Below are 19,569 nucleotides of genomic sequence, written 5' to 3'. Positions count from 1 at the left end.
CCCTCGCCACGGGAGCTTCACTAGTTGACACATTTGGCGCTGATGCACCAGCTCTGGCCCTGCCTCTCCGTCTGGCCCCACCACTGCCTCTTCCAACCTGTTCTGGTCGAGGACTCTCCTCTGTCTCAGAAGCACTGTGTTCACCCGGCCTCTCAACCCAGCTTGGGTCTGTCACCTCATCATCCTCCGATCCCTCAGTCTGCTCCCCCCTCGGACTTCCTGCCCTGACAACAACTTCCCCACTGTCTGACAACCGTGTCTCCTCATCGTCGGACACCTCTTTACACACTTCCACTACGTCAAGAAGGTCATCATCACCCACAGACTGTGACTGGTGGAAAACCTGGGCATCGGAAAATTGCTCAGCAGCAACCGGACAAGTGGTTTGTGACTGTGGGAAGGGTCCAGAAAACAGTTCCTCAGAGTATGCCGGTTCAAATGCCAAATTTTCCTGGGAGGGGGCAGACTGGGGGGGAGGAGGCTGAGGTGCAGGAGCTGGAGGAGTGCCGATTTCGGTGACATGGGTGGACTGCGTGGAAGACTGACTGGTGGACAAATTGCTCGAAGCATTGTCAGCAATCCACGACATCACCTGTTCGCACTGTTCTGGCCTCAACAGTGCTCTACCACGAGTCCCAGTAACTTCAGACATGAACCTAGGGAGTGTAGCTCTGCGGCGTTCCCCTGCTCCCTCATAAGCAGGTGGTGTCTCACCCCGGCCAGGACCACGGCCTCTGACCCCTGCAGTAGTTGGACGCCCACGTCCCCGCCCTCGTCCTCTACCCCTAGCCCTCGAGTTAAACATTTTTAAAATGAGAGTTATAGCTTTAATTTTTTTTTAACTTTTTTTTGTGTTTTTTGTTTTTTTTTGTGTTTTTGAGTTTTTAAAACCAAACAATGCTATCCTATTGCTATGGCTATTTTCTAGCCAAGTATGAAAGCACACTACTATGCCAGATGAGATGACACCGAGTTATTAAACAAAATAAACGTAAAATAAAAAAGGACAAATGGCAGACTGTGCCTAATTGAAATCCAACCCCTACTAAATTTTCCCACTTCGGTCTTTGCAATGGATATGTGCGTCACTAAGCGCAAAACACAGCGGTCGCAAGTCTCACTACAAATTGCTCACAATTGGCTAGTAGATGCACTGCAGCAAGTACAGCCACCAGCAGATCAACCAGAAATCAAATATATAACGCTACTGTAGGCGTAAGCCGTTTGGATTCTCCTATGGCTATTTTCTAGCCAAGTATGAAAGCACACTACTATGCCAGATGAGATGACGCTGAGTTATTAAACAAAATAAACGTAAAATAAAAAAGGACAAATGGCAGACTGTGCCTAATTGAAATCCAACCCCTACTAAATTTTCCCACTTCGGTCTTTGCAATGGATATGTGCGTCACTAAGCGCAAAACACAGCGGTCGCAAGTCTGACTACAAATTGCTGACAATTGGCTAGTAGATGCACTGCAGCAAGTACAGCCACCAGCAGATCAACCAGAAATCAAATATATAACGCTACTGTAGGCGTAAGCCGTTTGGATTCTCCTATGGCTATTTTCTAGCCAAGTATGAAAGCACACTACTATGCCAGATGAGATGACGCTGAGTTATTAAACAAAATAAACGTAAAATAAAAAAGGACAAATGGCAGACTGTGCCTAATTGAAATCCAACCCCTACTAAATTTTCCCACTTCGGTCTTTGCAATGGATATGTGCGTCACTAAGCGCAAAACACAGCGGTCGCAAGTCTCACTACAAATTGCTCACAATTGGCTAGTAGATGCACTGCAGCAAGTACAGCCACCAGCAGATCAACCAGAAATCAAATATATAACGCTACTGTAGGCGTAAGCCGTTTGGATTCTCCTATGGCTATTTTCTAGCCAAGTATGAAAGCACACTACTATGCCAGATGAGATGACGCTGAGTTATTAAACAAAATAAACGTAAAATAAAAAAGGACAAATGGCAGACTGTGCCTAATTGAAATCCAACCCCTACTAAATTTTCCCACTTCGGTCTTTGCAATGGATATGTGCGTCACTAAGCGCAAAACACAGCGGTCGCAAGTCTCACTACAAATTGCTCACAATTGGCTAGTAGATGCACTGCAGCAAGTACAGCCACCAGCAGATCAACCAGAAATCAAATATATAACGCTACTGTAGGCGTAAGCCGTTTGGATTCTCCTATGGCTATTTTCTAGCCAAGTATGAAAGCACACTACTATGCCAGATGAGATGACGCTGAGTTATTAAACAAAATAAACGTAAAATAAAAAAGGACAAATGGCAGACTGTGCCTAATTGAAATCCAACCCCTAATAAATTTTCCCACTTCGGTCTTTGCAATGGATATGTGCGTCACTAAGCGCAAAACACAGCGGTCGCAAGTCTCACTACAAATTGCTCACAATTGGCTAGTAGATGCACTGCAGCAAGTACAGCCACCAGCAGATCAACCAGAAATCAAATATATAACGCTACTGTAGGCGTAAGCCGTTTGGATTCTCCTATGGCTATTTTCTAGCCAAGTATGAAAGCACACTACTATGCCAGATGAGATGACACTGAGTTATTAAACAAAATAAACGTAAAATAAAAAAGGAAAAATGGCAGACTGTGCCTAATTGAAATCCAACCCCTACTAAATTTTCCCACTTTGGTGTTTGAGGTGGATATGTGTGCCACTAAGAGCTAAACACAACGGTAGCAAGTCCCCCTGCTAATTCCTCACAAAATGGTACTAGATGCAAATAAAAAAAAAAAAAAGTAGAACGTTATTGTAGCCCTAAGAAGGGCTGTTGGGTTCTTGGAGAATCACTCCTGCCTAACAGTAAGCTAATAGAACACCCTAACGCTTTCCCTGACCAGCAGCAGCTCTCTCCCTAGCGGCATCCAGACACAGAATGATCCGAGCAGCGCGGGCAGCGGCTAGTCTATCCCAGGGTCACCTGATCTGGCCAGCCAACCACTGCTATCGACGTGTAAGGGTACCACGTCATGCTGGGTGGAGTGCAGAGTCTCCTGGCTTGTGATTGGCTCTGTTTCTGGCCGCCAAAAAGCAAAACGGCGGGAGCTGCCATTTTCTCGAGCGGGCGAAGTATTCGTCCGAGCAACGAGCAGTTTCGAGTACGCTAATGCTCGAACGAGCATCAAGCTCGGACGAGCATGTTCGCTCATCTCTAACCATGGCCAACTCCTATATTTTGTGGAGCCATAGATTTTTATTGTGGTTGTAATCTGGCCGCAATTGGTGCAGCCAGATCACTGCCACAATTCCAGCCACAATTCCGGTTTGAATGTACCCTTGTCACAGAATTGATTCTTTTTCATGTTTACAACACATGCATCTATTTTGCTAGATGAATTATTGCAATGTACTACTTTGTATAGACTCTGAGTCATAAATGGTAGCAATTTGCCTTCACAATAAGCGGTAATTGTGATGTGTGCATCCATGTCATCTTAATGAGCTTAAGCATTGATATATGCATGGATATATAATTACCACAATAACACAACTCATGTGAAAAAGACAGTAAAAGTCAAAAACATTATTGAGCAAGGCAGTGTTATGACTCTCATAGAGTGATAACTGATGGCCAGTGACATATCAAAACAGATTCCAGAATCTTTTGTGTACTGTTCGAAATCTGACTTTGTTACAGGATGATTTGGCCCAATTTGCCGACATGCATTTCAAATAGGAAAAATCGTAGGGCATTTTGTAGAATTTGGGCACTGAATCAGTTAAATAAAAATGCAAATAATAAAATCAAAATGTTGTTAGCCTTGTTTCTCAAAGATTATTATGGCCCTTGGGGTGATGGAATTTTGATTTTGAGATTTGAAGTTTCATGACAATTGGCAGTAAACTGTTCTCCTGCAGTGGGCGCAGCTCATAGTCTACTATCTCTCACCCATGCAAACACTGCAAGACACTGGGTGCTAGTTACAAAATGCATGTGAGTCGGGGCCACCCCTGGGCACATGCGTTGTGTTAGTAAACACAATGCAAGCGCCATGTGAGGCTGCCACCTAAAGAGTGTGTTTTATTAACACATCGGGGCACAAGGGGCGCCTGCCAGTTTTCTGTCGGACACATTCTTTTAGGTGCACACTGCTTGCACAGGTAGTTAAGAAGTTTCTGCTACACATTTGTGTTGCACGTGACCGTTTTGTGACACGGCTCAGCCAGACCGTGCACCAGCTTTAACATGCAAAGTCCAACAGAGATGTGTTGCACGCCGTATGTTAAAGTTGCACAAAAAAAAAAAGTTCTTCATGCAGAATACGCGCCATAAATTCTGAATCCGGCGCCCTCTGCTCCATACATAGGCAAACTGCGCATAGTGCACTTTGCACTGTTCTTAGTTAACTTACTAAGGGCCCAATTCACGTTTTCCCGACGTGTTACACGAATATTTCCGATTTGCGCCAATTTCCCCTGAATTGCCCCGGGATTTTGGCGCACGCGATCGGATTGTGGTATATCGGCGCCGGCATGCATGCAACGGAAATCGGGGGCGTGGCCAAACGAAAACCCGACAGATTCGGAAAAACCACCGCATTTTTTTAAAAAAATGGGGCAGATTTACTTACCCGGCCCATTCGCGATCCAGCGGCGCGTTCTCTGAACAGGATTCGGGTCCAGACGGGATTTATGATGGCAGTTCCTCCGCCGTCCACCAGGTGGCGCTGCTGCGCTGAAATGCATCTGATCGCGCCGGAATACACCGAGCCGGACCAGGTGAAGGTAAGCGCTTCCCAAGCGACACATTTTCAATTATTAAATGCGGCGGTTTTTCCGAATACGTCGGGTTTTCGTTCGGCAACGCCCCCGATTTCCGTCGCATGCATGCCAGCGCCGATGCGCCACAATCCGATCGCGTGCGCCAAAATCCCGGGGCAATTCAGGTACAATCGGCGCAAATCGGAAATATTCGGGTAACACGTCGGGAAAACGCGAATCGGGCCCTTAGTAAATGACCCCCAGTGTGTTGCGAAAATTGCACTTACCTTCACTCAGCCCGGCTCGGTGTATTCCAGTGCGTTCCGATGCTCTTCAGCGCAGCAGCGCCACCTGGTGGACGGCGGAGGAACTACCTTAATAAATCCCGGCCGGACCGGAATCCAGCACAGAGAACGCGCCGCTGGATCGCGAATGGGCCAGGTAAGTAAATCTGCCCCATTGTGTTAACATTGTGCTTCGTACATATTGGGGCAGGTTTATCAAGCTGTCTGAAAGTCAGAATATTCCTAGTTGCCCTATGGTAACCAATCACAGTTCCCCTTTAAAGTATTCATGACTACTGGTAAAATGAAAGCTGAGCTGTGATTGGTTGCCATGGGCAACTAAGAATATTCTGACTTTCGGACAGCTTGATAAATCTGCCCCATTATATTGTGTTTCACAACAAAGTGCTGTATTGTTATTTTAAGTGTTTATGTGATGTGTACATGCTCTATATGTGTTTTGTTTATCTGCATGTCTGCATATGGTACTGTACATATGTGTGTATATGGTGTGTTCATACTGTACATATGTGTATGTATCCTATATGTGTAATTATATGATATATAAATCTGTTTGAATGTATAAGGGTAATAATACTTCTCTCACCATTTTTGAGGGATATTTTTATCTGAGGAGGAGTATAAAATTTTCAGTAATACAAATAAATAACTCCTCGGCCTATATGCGTAGTGTTAACGGACAGCTATTTATACAAGAAAAAAATTTCAGCCAGTGTTTTCTGTGCTTAAATAGACAATTGAGACAATTACAGTAATATTACTGTATACTATATACTTGGGCAACGGGTTGGCTATATACTGGAAGGGGCTACATACTGGGGCGGAGGGCTGGCTGGCTATATACTGGGGGCAGAGGGCTGGCTGGTTATATACTGGTGGGCATGGGGCTGGTTGACTATAAACTGGGAGGGCAGAGGGCTGGCTGACTGTAAACTGGGGGGCATGGGGCTGGCTGACTATATACTGGGGGCAGGGGGCTGGCTGGCTATATGGCTGCCCCTTAGGACTGACCCCCCCAGACAAGGCTATAGCAGATGCTGACCCCCCAGACCAGACAAGGGCTGATGCCCCGACCCCCAGATCACACTGTAGCTGCTATCCAAATCTCCAAAACCAGGCTATAACTGATGCCTCAGAGCCCCCAGACCAGCCTATGGCTGATGCCCCACACCAATCAGACCAGGCTATTGCTGACACCCCATACAATGAAGACCAGGATACCCTAGACCAGACTATGGCTGATGCCCCAGACCCCCCCAGACCAGGCCCAAGACCTCAGACACCACAGACCAGGCCCCAGACCCCCAGACCAGACTAAGGCTGACGCCCCAAACCCTTGACCACACTGTGGCTGACCCAGATCCTCCAGACCAAGCTATGGTCGATGCCCCAGACAAGGCTATAGCTAATGCCCCATACCCATCAGACCAGGCTATGGTTGTCAGCCTGGTAGGTATAGGCTATGGCTTATGCCCTAGACCCTCACGAGACCAGATTATGGCTGACACCCCAACCCCCTCCCTAGACCAGATTATGACAGACCCCCCCAGACCAGGCTATAGCTGATGCCCCATACCCCTCAGACCAAACTATGGCTGATGCTCCAGACCTCCAAGACCAGGCCCAAGACCCCAGATCTCACAGACCAGGCCCCAAACCCCCCAGACCGGGCTATAGCTGATGCCTCATATCTCTCAGACCAGAGCAAGAAAACCTGTTACATCATCAGTGGAGCAGAGCATAAAAGGTGGGAGGAGTTACTGAGAACTAAAGGATCTTGGGACTTGTAGTTTCCAGTGGCAGCCATCTTGGTGATAACTTTAGAGAGGCCATAACATTTTGTAAATCATAAAATCAAACTATTTGAGCTCCATTTTGTGACTAATGACATTAAGTTTTGTTACATTCATTTATCTATAGCATTATGGGTTTTTGTATTAGACGTTCCTATTCCCGGAATACTCCTTTAATTAATATTTTTGAGAGAAAGGCAATAAATCTTTAATTTTTTCTTTACTTTTTAATTTTTTTTTCTTTCTTGTTAATTAAAATTTTTCTACAGTGAAACATGTAGCATGGAGAACATTCTATATGCGTTTACTTATTTCTTATGTACAGATCACATATAACAGTTATTATGTACTGTATATAGGGGCACATCACTGTACTACTACTCCTTTCCTGTATATATAATACTTACCAGCACCAACTTCCATTGCAGTAGCAGCAAAATGCAATGGCACCAACATGTTGGATGAGATTGGTGACTGCCTCTACCATAATATTTCATCAGGTTCAGTACCCTAGGGGGTGTCATAAAATGTATTTTTTTTAAAAGTTTAAAAATTAGAAAAAATTTCTAATTACTCACCTAAAGTGTAAATAAAAATAAACAAACATAAACATGTATCTACCTGTTCCAAAATGCCTGCTTATCCTATGCAATGAACCTTGTAATGGAAAAAAATGTACAAATGTCAGAATAGCTACTTTTTTGCCTTTTTTGCCATAAATAAAAGTTTTAATAAGAAATGATCAATTTGTACAGTTTCCAGAATGGTAAAAGTGAAAATGTAAAATGAATGTCAGAATATGGCGATGTAGTGATTTTTTTGTGCTTTTAAGAGACCGCAAACAACGGACCCATGGTCCAATCAGCAATGGAAGAGGACTACCAGGGACGCAAACTATAATTGGACTGGCTCAATAATTTGTGTCCTGCTCACACACATATAGAAAGACATGGGGATGTGTACTAGATGTTGAAACAATGGCAAAACACATGTCCAAATATCTGTGTGCATGTAGCCTTAGAGGTACATGTCTATGCTATACCCATATACCTATACAAGCAATAAATTACATCCAGCGGTGGGTAGCAGATGCGGGACACATATGTTTGGGAAATTTTCAATTTCAACCCTATCAATTCTTGTTATCCATTTGGTTTCTTATATCAGTATAAATATTGAAAGTAAAATCTCATTGTGATTTAAAGGCTTTCTCATGTGGCAGCTTAGTGCGTAATATTGAACCATTTAACCCCATCACTGCTGGCTTCTTATGACACTGGTCTACAATAACACATTGTACATATACGTAGTGAGTGCATCTGTCAGTGTGAATAGTGACAGGTCAGATGTAACTGGCTGCTGTGTGCAGAGCAGACTAGGGCTTTGTGCACGGTGTACGATGATGCTTAGTAGCACTTGTCAACCTCAAGATGAGAGCTCTAAGGCTCAGGAGGGCGGGTGTCTCTTTTCTGCTCTGATTTTGTATCCTTGAATAAAATGTTACTGGCCCTCCCCCTTGCTACTCTCACCTTCCCCCCTAAGAAGCCGTCAGCTGCAGATCCCGGTCTCCGTTAACTCTCCTTTAATTAACTCTCCAGCTCCTGGTGCAGCCGCTGCTTGAAATCCTGGTTCTATGCACTGCAGGTCTGCTTCTGGCGTGGAAGGAGTTACAGCCCATGGTGCTGATGCTGCTACTGGTTCCTGATTGGCTGCAACCAGGAGATGCTGCATCCAGAGGCAGAGAAGCAGCAGCAGCTCCATCAGGGACCAGCAGCAGCACAGCCTCCTCTGCACACTGTCCAGGAGCATCCAGCACCCAGCCGTAGGCACCCACACCCGACATTGGGCCTGCAAGAGCGAGCTGCCCATCACACCACAGCTCCTTACAGCTGAGAGAGAAAAAGGAGGAAGAAGGACGCCATCTTGACGGAGGGATCTTTGAGGGTGCACAGGCGACTGCATTTTATTTAACCCCCTCCTCATAGCAGACCCCCCACAACAAGAAGGAGGAGGAGGAAAGACCTGCAGGATTAATGCTCAGGAAATCTGTATTTTTCATGCTAATAAGGGCAGATTTTTCTCATTTTTTCCGGTAACTGCAATCATTGGATGTTTTTATCACAATTTTCTGCTTCTGCCTCATCCACCCGCTGGGCACCTATGCCATCTGCCTTTCTAGTTTTCATTTTGCAAATGTTTTGATGTATTTTGGGCATTGTGTGTCCAATCCAGGGTAAATATTCAGCACTGCCTAGATTTTTGCAACCAATTTTTCACTGGAATATATTGTAATCCTTTCCTGGAGACATGGCCCTGTGAGAAAAAAAAATCTGAGCTGCTGCCATATTCATATAGCCTTATTTTGGGGGTGTAGGTAGTTTTGGGTACTGGGTTGAGCTGTGATTACACATTCATTCATTTTGGAGTCGGATCTTATGATGCACAAACATCATCATTGCTGCAAGTGCCCTGAGTGTTACGAAGCATCTCGCATGTCTGCTCTGCGCAGGATGGAACCCCCAACATATGGAGAGTGGCAGCATGAGCAGTATGGGGGTGGCTATGGAGGTTACAGCTCTCAGACCCTCCCGTCACAACCTGCTGTCACCCCAACAGCTCGTGGAAAAGCAAAGCTTGTACCTGCCACACGTGAAAACCTCACCCCAACCTTGAAAGGGCCCCCCAAAAGTGCCACCCCAAAAATGAATGGCAACAGTCCCAACTGGTGGCCAGAGTGCACTTGCACCAATCGTGACTGGTATGAACAGGTGAGTGATGTATTATAATCTTACATCTCAAACCTAATTTTTTTAAGGCCTGGTCACATAACTAGCAAGAGGTGATTGTTGATGTTTGATTTAGCTTAAATCTCTCTTCACTGATATATTATCAAATTGTTGACTCTAATATTGTTTCTTTATTGAAAAATGCACTGGTAATTTATCATATAATTCATATAAAACCAGAGACAACATCGCTCACTTTGGTGCAGTAGCTCCTTATAAAATCGTCCGTTACATTCCAATTATATACAGAAACTACAAGAATAAAACATCTATAATTGATATAGAAACATATAAGGGTCTATCTGCTCACAAGCACAGTAGTGCACAGCATGCAGGAGATGCTGGCTGTACGGCTGCCATTTCACATTATATAACATGTATAATGCTACTAGATTGTATAACGCATGCCTGGGTGTGGGTGTATATAATGCTGCTGTCTTATAAAATATGCTTCGATAAATAGCACATCCTTCTGCAATTCTTGCTTTTAACATATTTATGTAGCCCCATTTTGTAGGTCTTTCTTAAAATCAAAAATGGCACATACATATATGTATTATTCACATACGTGAATCTTGTACATTGTGTGGGTGGATGCACATATGCGTTTCATCCAAGCTCAGGGCTTTGAATAGTCTACACTGCAGGTGGAAGCGCAGTTATATTGATAAATCAATAACTATAATATTGGGGAGACTGTAAGGACCAGATTTTATGCATTGACTATATGGTTGTAAAAGCAGAAGAAATCAGAGGTAATAATAGAAGAAATGGTTGTATGTTATGTATTATATGGGGATGTTTATGTTAAGATGGTATTTTATGTGGATCAGAGAATTTGTCCAGTTTTCAGAGTGGATAAGATAGTTTATGGTTTGAAGTATAGAATAAATGATTGAGAATAATCTGTAATAATATATCTGGGCCATCCAACTTGCTTGACGGTGAGAAATAGTGAATGAAAATGTCCCCAAGGTGAAGTGGCTCTTCATCCAAGACCCCCACCCCACCACCATACATACAGTTATATGTGAGACGCTTGGCCAATGTGCCAGACTGCACTAGCATCCAGGAGGACTACTCCTCAACAGGTGCTCCCATATACTTCAGGTAGTTTACTTCATATACAGGCACAGACTCACACAACTACCCACCCATTCCATCTGTGCCTCATCTTGTGTCATCTAAGTGCTTTGTTTCTTTGACCTGCATCAATATTTTTTATTACCTCTGAAGCTCCCTATAGAAATTCAACTCTGCATATTGCCATCTATTTTAGCAGTATGTTAGAAAACAGTACAAATGATTTGTATATATATATATATATATATGTGTATGTATAGATTCATTCATGTAGGTGGCTGAGGTTGGGGGAGTTTATGTTTTCCTGCATTACAGTCACAGTCTGTTCAGAAAATGGACGGAGTAATCTGAGTGCTGTAAAATGGAGGCTGTTATGGAAGAATTACTAGTGGCAGAAAATACATTGGGAAGGAGGTCTTATATCTCTTCGACACATAGCTGTAGAATTTGTTTATTGCTCTTTTATAATGTAAGCATACATTTTACAAAGTATAAAGTAAAGGCGATAACGATGTGAGTATAGGCAGAATGGTGAACAGGAAAATGCATATATATTGACTGTGGAGTATACTGTATTATATGTAAAGGATGAAGCCTAGAAAAGCTTATGATTTTTTAACGTGTATATAGGGCAAAAAAAATAAACAGCATAGTAATACCACAAAAATTGATTATAAGTGTACTCATGTTACAGGAAATAGAAAAAGTGAAATGTATCAATATAGGTTAGCAAATAATGTTAAAATATGTACAAATGGGTTACACACAACACACTATTGAAGCGTATGTATACATATACCATTTCTCTTAGAAGACCACCCCCGGATGTGGACCACATTGTGTGCATAGTGGCCATGTTTTTGGAATAGCAGTTTTCACTATACTTACATATGTGTGTATTTGTGTAATATATATATATATATATATATATATATATATATATAGATAGATATATATATAGATAGATATAGATGGCAGTCTACACACACTACGGGCATATGCATAGTGGCCTGTGTGCTTGTAAGCTGCCTGACAGCTGGTGACTCCCCTGAGGCAGGTTACTGGCAGTATAAGAGTTAATTATTTTGGGGAGGGTGGAAGGAGTAGGAATTCAGTTACCATGGAAACCTCCTCCTCCTGCACAGATCACCATGTACCAGAATGTGCACACTCCCACCCCAGCACCATGGCTCTCCTCTCGCTCCCTCTTACTCCCTCGCTTCCTTTTTCCTTTTAATTCTCTCTTTTCCTTCTTACTGCTCTCTTTTATTCATTGATCTAGTCCCCCACATGACATATACTGTGAAGTCTTGATAGGTTACAGTTGAATCATCTGGTTGGCAATGACATCCTCTGCATCCAGTCACTGGTTTGTGTGTCATGGCAGTCTAGACTCATCACACCAGGACCACACTTTATATACTGGTACGATTCACCAATATACCAGGATGATGTATACATGTGGTACTCATATGTTTGTAGGTTATTCTGCTGCATCCTAACCATCAACTATTTCCATATAGAAGAATTATCACTCCCACATTAGTAATCTAGTTCTATTCATGCTGTCATTAGAAGGAAGGAGCAAATCTGTAATGTCCATATTTAAAGGGGTTTTTGATGAATATGGAAAACACACATCTACCAATTGCGGCATATCTCCAATATTTCTGGTTGTAGGGCCTGAACCCAATCAAAGTTCTGGGTGGTCATAGGAGCCGCTTTAGCCAATGACGGGCCTACTTTTTCCAGAGGACAACACAGGAAGTGATGTCCCCTGGAAATACAGTGACATCCCATTGTCTAAGGATAAGGCTGGTCCCCCAAGTTTTCTGAACATGTAAAGGCCGAAAACAGAAGTAGTGGATTCAGGAGCTGGAACATGGTGAGTATGTGTTATTTTTAAATTTTTAACTCTGGTCCCCTGGATTTTTCCACAAATATTGCTGCCATTACAGTATATACTCCTCTGTCACCCGGAAGAAGGGGTCCTGTGTACGGAGAGATGCTTTGTACATTGCTGTACGCTCTGTAATTGCCAGTGAACATAATATTGTAATCAAGTCCATGGTAAATGCCAGATGTGATCAGATCAGATGAGCCTAGGAAAAAAAAGAAAATGTGCACTCATGTGTCTGTGCCAGGGTGAGGGAGACATGATGGTTGAATTAAATATATAAACCAAACTACAGTGGGATTACTAAAATAACTGTACTTGAGGGTTGAGAAGATGCAACCCCGAATTAAGTGATTTTAGTGAAAAAGTACACACAGCTATGCTATGGTGCAGCAAACAGTGTCAAGATCCAACCCCTTATAGGGGTTTTCCCATTAATTCAAGTTAGGCCTTATCCACAGGATAGAGCCTAACTTGCTGATCGGCGATGAGACCCCCACAGATCACGAATGCGAGGGGTCCGATGTGGTCCCACGTACCTCAGTCGGACCCCTTGTCGCTCCATGAGAGTAACGGAGCATAGCGCCACGCATGACCTTTCTGCTCCATTCATCTCTATGGAGCTGCAAAGAGATCGCCGAGCGCGGCGCTCAGCAATTTCCGTCGGCTACATTGAGATGTATGGAGCACAACGTTCATTTGCAGCTGTCTGCTCCATTACTCTCATGGAGTGACGAGGGGTCCGACTATCCTGTGGATAGGGCCTAGCTTGAATTTGTGGGAAAACCCCTTTAAAGAGGATTTCTATACAGGATATACTGATTTTCATTTACATGTTAATTTCATCAAAAATGTTATGTGTATGTGGGTCACTAGACTCTCATTTGATGTCAGAGGAAGAAGGATCGCACATGTTAAATTTTCTATACCTAATTCTTTTGTTCTTGTAATAGATAAACTGCATATCCCAATGGCCTGCTCTCCTTTCCTCTTTGAAAAATAAAGGCAAGATTGGAATAGAGATGTCAGATGCATAGAGTATAGATACCTTAACAGTTACATTAACTATTGATAAATGTTCAGTTATTAACATTTCATACATTCTTTTTACTATTTATTTTTTATTGTTTATTTGATTATTTTATTAATAAAAAAGAAATTACATTTTTTTAAAAATCTTTTTGGAGTCAAGTCAGTATTCACTACTGTTGTCACTCCCCACACCGATGCTTAGCGCCCATGCATTCTAGCCGACCAATCATTGATTTATCAATTATTAACAAATTTTACTGTTTTACCATCAGTTGGTAAGAATCTAATTCATATGTGACGACCAAGTGTTTCTTCAAAAAAACAAAACTATTACATAGCAATTGTTATATTTAGAAATAGTAGGACTGCGAAAATGGATTAAATTTGGAGACTCAGTATGAATGGATCCACATACAAAGTTCTTATTTCTTCTATTCGGCTTGCTTCTATTCAGCTTGGAACACCATACGATCCCTTGACGATCTAATTGCAGTAGAAAGTAGGTGATGTGGTGGAAATAAACAGGAAATGGTAATTGTAAACCTCGGATGTCGCCCTGACTTGGAATTTACAAGGGAATGTCAATTTTAATGTTTACAAAGGGAATCCTCTTTTAAGCGTACCCCCACTCTACGAATACAAATACACGAGTGGCCGTTGCAATCCTTAATATCGAAGCTCCATTTTCTTTTTACAGTTATTTTGGAATCTGGAATATAAAAAACTATTATTTCTCTCTGTGGTCCGAAAAACCATAATTGACAACTTCAAACTTCATGCTAGTACTTTGTAAGTCAGGCAGTGGTCATCAGTGTAAGTGGTAGAAATAAGGTTGCTTATATCTTGTGTCATATCTTTGAGGTCTGTGATTTTGAAGCCTGAGCTTTTAAAAAAATGGGTGGAATTAGGATCAAATTAAATATGTAGTCAAAAAAGTTACCTATTCCTTATATCAAGTTTTTACCCAATAGGCCGTAAGAAGGGTATCCTAGGTGCCATGTGCCAAAGCTGGCTGCATTCTTGTCAGGCTCTCTTTTCCCATAAATGAATACAGACCAAAACGGCTATGTCACAGTACAAAGATAATGCTTTAATTTCACTATACAGAGATAATGCTCACAGTGATGTTGCAATACATAGATTATGGCCCGGATTTATCACAAGTGATGCAAACTCCACTAAGTGCAGTTTGTCTTTTGAATGTGCAGGGTGCTCCAGATTATTGAGTACTGGCAAACAGTGTAAAGTGTGCACCATCTTTTTTGTGCAACATACAGGGGCACATTTATTTAGCCGGTCACGGAGTTCACATAAAGTGCATTGTCCCACGATAATGCACTCTGCCGCGATTCATTAAGATCGTGCAGCCCAGTGGGCCCCTCCATCACCTCCGGGGCCCCGGCACTTGCCCGGTAAGCCAGCTGCTGGTGCCGGACCTGCACAACTCCGTAGTAAAACTTACATTTTGTAGGTCATCCTTCCATTGCAATAACTAACTTCAGATTATGAGTTGAAATGAGCCCCCTTAGCTGATGGGCCCCAAAGCAAATGCTATGACTGATACCTTTGTAACTTCCCTGGGCAGGCACCCCCCATAATTCTGTATAAAACAGTCAATAGGAAATTGTACAATCAGAAAATAATAATAGATTAGAAGATGGATTTATCTAAAAGCTCTGTTTAACCCACATGTTTAATGAGTTTATCTCTATTAGGTCCTATGGATGTTCTTTTAGGAATAGTTAAAGCAATTTTTATATTGGCAACAATATGTTTTGTTATATCAGATATAAACTATTTTTATGTTTATCTCTGGAACAGTTATCAACAGGGCACAATCCCCAGCCTGTTCTTCAGCTAGCCAGTCAGTCCTTTAGCTGCAGGCCAGACACAGCCATTTACACTTGTTTTATGACTTCCTAATATCCTGCTCCATTCTACTGGGTAACATTACTTTGGCAAATAATATCAGACCTGTAAATAGATGAGCATGATGATACATCCACTACTAGGAGATAACTGGATATTTCTCTTGAAATATGTAATAAGTTCTCACTGAACAGATGCTTTAATTTAATGGAATATATGAGATGTCCTAATAAAAAGAAATGAGTGGGTGAATCTGAGCAACTAAGCTCCCTCCATCCTGTATTTCTTGCAATAAAAATACTCCAAGACATGGAGATTTTATGTAAAGTGATGTGACATCTCGTACCTTCGTATTGGGGTCCCTTGTACCCAATCTGCTGTGACTTCAATCATCTCTGTGGGACCACAGAAGGGAAATACAACACTTGGAGCGGCAGCATGCTTGGGTGAATACTGCTCTATTTCATGGCGGCTACAAGGACATGCCAAAAGGTGTGTGTAACATGCAAAAAACTGTACAAAACGGTAAAAGAGAAAGAATGTTTGACGAAAAGTAATTATAAATGACTTACAGCTAAAATAAATGGAATTAAATGCAAGCAGAGGTAAAAAGCAAAGAAAGTAGGGTAGATGAGAATGAGGCAGTAGTTATACAAATCTAAACAAGCAGCAGAAGGAGACTGATCCAGTCCTGTCGTCATTCCATTTTTCTTTGAAGAGATTTCTCATTCTGTTTTGTCTCCCTTCTGTTCTACAACGTGGACCAGACCTCTGGTTCCTGCATTGTTCTGGTTTCTGTAGATTTCAGTTCTGATTTTACCCATTTCTTTCCTTTTCTGGTGTCTGCTCATATTAACTCTCTCTTATCTTTAATTTTCCATTCTGTATATTTGACCTGAATTATGTAAAAGTAACACCTGCTTTGCCTGTTATACTTACATACGTATGATGCAGCGGGAAGAATTTATCACCATGCTGTCTGGTTTCTTGTCCTACTTTTTGAGACTTTTCTTGTCTCAATGATAAATCCCCCCAAGATCTTAGCACATTTTACTTTGTTTTTGCACATCTATTTTTGAAAAGGTCTAGGAGTTTGACCAAAATGTTGATATGTAAGGATTGGTAAGGTCTGGATAGATTTTTCAAAACCACAAACAGGACATCTGATAACTTAATGGTTGTCCTCTTGCCACTCTTCCACAAAAGCCACATTTGAGGAGTTCGTGAGTCATAGTTTTCCTATGGACTGAGTCTCCCTGATCTCTGCAACTCTTCCAAAGTGTCTTGGGACCTCTTAGCTGCTTCTCCTTTTCTGGGCTGTCAGTTAAGGTTAATTTCATGTGATCAGATACATGCATGGGATAGACATTGCAAATCTTAATGGGTAAAGGACCTTAGGTGACATCCCCTTGGTCACATGCTGATAAGAGCCATAGGACATGAAGAGGTGTAGATGGGTTGGGCTGGCTGAGCAGATCATGGCCCCCTGTGATGCCAAGTAGGATAACATAAAGTTGATTTATGGGGATGTAAGGGAAACAGCTAAAAAGGGTGGCATTTAGTAAGGCTCCATGGGAGCTAAAGTGAACCATTTAAGTTTATATATGTATCTTTAACAAAAGAGGTAAAATTCAAGGGATACTGTATGAATACCTATGTAAAACCAAATTGGGGTAATTTGGTAGGTTCATCACAAGAATTAGAACAGTTGCTCAAATCGTGACCATCATTGTAGTATTTGCAACCTCATCTTTTATACAAGATAAAAGCAATTCTTTGCACTGCCAGGTCTGTTTATGCAATAAAGGTTAAATTGGGCAACCCCTTCAGGTCCCCTTTCCATGGCTGTTTACAGCTTTGTGGTCATAAATGATTTTATTATATTTTATGCCACATGATCTTGGTTAGGCATCCATGCAGATGGTTCCTGAATGGCAAAGCCTTTGTAATGTTATATAGTGAGCTGTTACAACTGACATATAATTCTAACATCATATCATAGGCCTCATTTGGCACTGTATTCTTTCTAAATGGATTGTAGCAGAATAGCAGAAAGTAATGCAAATTTTTAGTTGCATCCATTTTCACTTGTGAAAAAAGTTTTCTGGTGGATAAACTTCTTTTTTACCAAAACTGTAGCCAGTTATTGGCTGAGCAGTAATCCCCTGTGCATTGAGAGGTTACTGACAACTGGTGCTGCAGAGGATGAACAAGGAAAAGAAAATAAGACTTTTAAATGAAATATACCATCAAAATGAAGCATTATGAATTAGGGGCACTTACTCATAGCTACATAAGTAGTGTATAGGAGCAAGGCCCCTTTCACACTTGCGTTTTTCACGTTTTTCATGATGTGCAGAAATTACATTGCACTCCAACACATTGGGGCTTATTTACTGGGTCCGCGGATCCCATTTCCGCCTTACTGTTTATCGTTTTCGAATTTGCGCCACTGGGACAGGGATTTAGAAGGGGATTGTGTCGCACGTGATCGGATTTAGGTGCAGCGGCGCTGGCTTCCATGCCACAGAAATCGGGGGGCGGGCTGTCTGACAATCCGGCTGATTCGGACCGAGCGCAGGATTTAAGATAAAATTGTGTCGCAACCAATGCACTTACATACAGCGGCAGGAAGATGGCGGACCTGATCGGTGAAGCGACACATGCAGGATATCAGGCGCACGATCTTAGTGAATCACGGCAGAGTGCATTGTGGTCGGACAATGCACTTTTGGGAACTGCGAGGGACTGGGAAAGTAAATGTGCCCCATTGTATTCAGTGGGTATTGTCTCACTTGCAATTTTTTTCACATACACACACACGTTTTTATTAACCTGCGTTAAAGTCACATGCTGAAAAAGGCACCATGCAACTCTATGGAGAACCATCTAAAACACATTGCACTCTGAGACACATGCAAATGAAATGCGTTTTTCAATTATCAATTGCCATAGAAAAGATAGACCACAGTCATGAGTCAACGAGCATGACTGTGAAAATGCATTGAAAACTCCAAAAGTGTGTGAAAAACTGAGACCCTGAACAAACTCTGAAAACTATTTGAAAAATGTCTCTCTGATGAAAAATGTCCGTTTTTTACTGACCCTTATTGCTCTCGAACAGACTCTGACGAGATCTGCAACGCATGTGTGAAAGAGGCCTAACAGTCTGTTAGGCTGTTACAACTGCTACAGAATGCAGCCATGTGTATAGGGGTATGTCATACACACAGGCTGCAGGGGGCATGGCCACTAGGACCAGGAAGCACATAGTGGAGTGTCACATCATTTTAACAGCTGTCATTCATATGTATAGGAGTATCTCATATACACAAGCTGCAGGGGGTGTGGCCGCCAGCACCAGAAAGCACATAGAGGAGTGTCACACCATTATACAGGCTGTCAGTCAGGTGTTTAGGAGTATCTCATACACACTCAGACTGCAGGGGGCGCCAACACCAGGAGTGTTACATCATTATACAGGCTGTCAGTCAAGCACTGGGGGGTGTGACTGTGCCTGACACTCATGAATAAGCTGGACAGCTGAATATGATTCATTGGACCTATCTCAGGTTATTTAGGACCTGATTGTTTAAGTCTACAGGTTCTCTGTATGGACACCTGACTTACAGATGACCTCTAGTTACAGACGGACCTCTGGTGAAATTCTTTAGATGCTTTACTTTAGTCCCAGGCTGCAATTGATAATCCATGGTTCCTTCACAAAACTTTGAAAATGTAATTGTCACAGGGACAAAAAATATTTTGTCTGAAGTTCCATTCATAAAATATACCAGTTCCAACTTACATACAAATTCAACTTAAGTACAAACCTAAACAACCTATATTGTACATAATACCGGGGCAGCCGGTATTTGTTATCCATGGGTATCAAGGCAGTACTAGACTGAACACTGGACAAAATACTGAACTGTTTTATAACACACAGCTAATGTAGGATAAGTTGTCAGCAAGTGTAACTTGTGTAGGAAGGATTTCTGTAGATACCCTGAGAAATGTGTACAACATTGACTTCCAATGTATTATCTCTTGTAT

At 42.2% G+C, this 19,569-nt stretch overlaps 1 protein-coding gene across 5 annotated transcripts in view; it reads left to right on the top strand.

Moving 5' to 3' along the window:
* The window catches only part of DLG3 (discs large MAGUK scaffold protein 3), a 178,696-nt gene that overhangs the window by 69,388 nt on the left and 89,739 nt on the right, over window positions 1-19,569 (top strand). For 2 of the 5 annotated variants that reach the window (XM_072125902.1, XM_072125900.1), the window contains exon 1: window positions 8,555-9,614. The exons of 2 other annotated variants lie outside the window; for them this stretch is intronic. In XM_072125902.1, coding sequence (XP_071982003.1) covers window positions 9,282-9,614 — 333 coding nt within the window. In that variant the 5' untranslated portion in view covers window positions 8,555-9,281. Of the gene's footprint in view, window positions 1-8,554; window positions 9,615-10,718; window positions 10,743-19,569 lie in introns of those variants that run through there. One more of the 5 variants, XM_072125903.1, reaches the window with a different exon arrangement.

Source organism: Engystomops pustulosus, chromosome 9 (assembly GCF_040894005.1).
Source record: "Engystomops pustulosus chromosome 9, aEngPut4.maternal, whole genome shotgun sequence".
In the NCBI taxonomy this organism is placed as follows: Eukaryota; Metazoa; Chordata; class Amphibia; order Anura; family Leptodactylidae; genus Engystomops; species Engystomops pustulosus.
The sequence above is the reverse complement of the archived record's forward strand: the minus strand, read 5'-3'. Positions and strand labels throughout refer to the sequence as shown.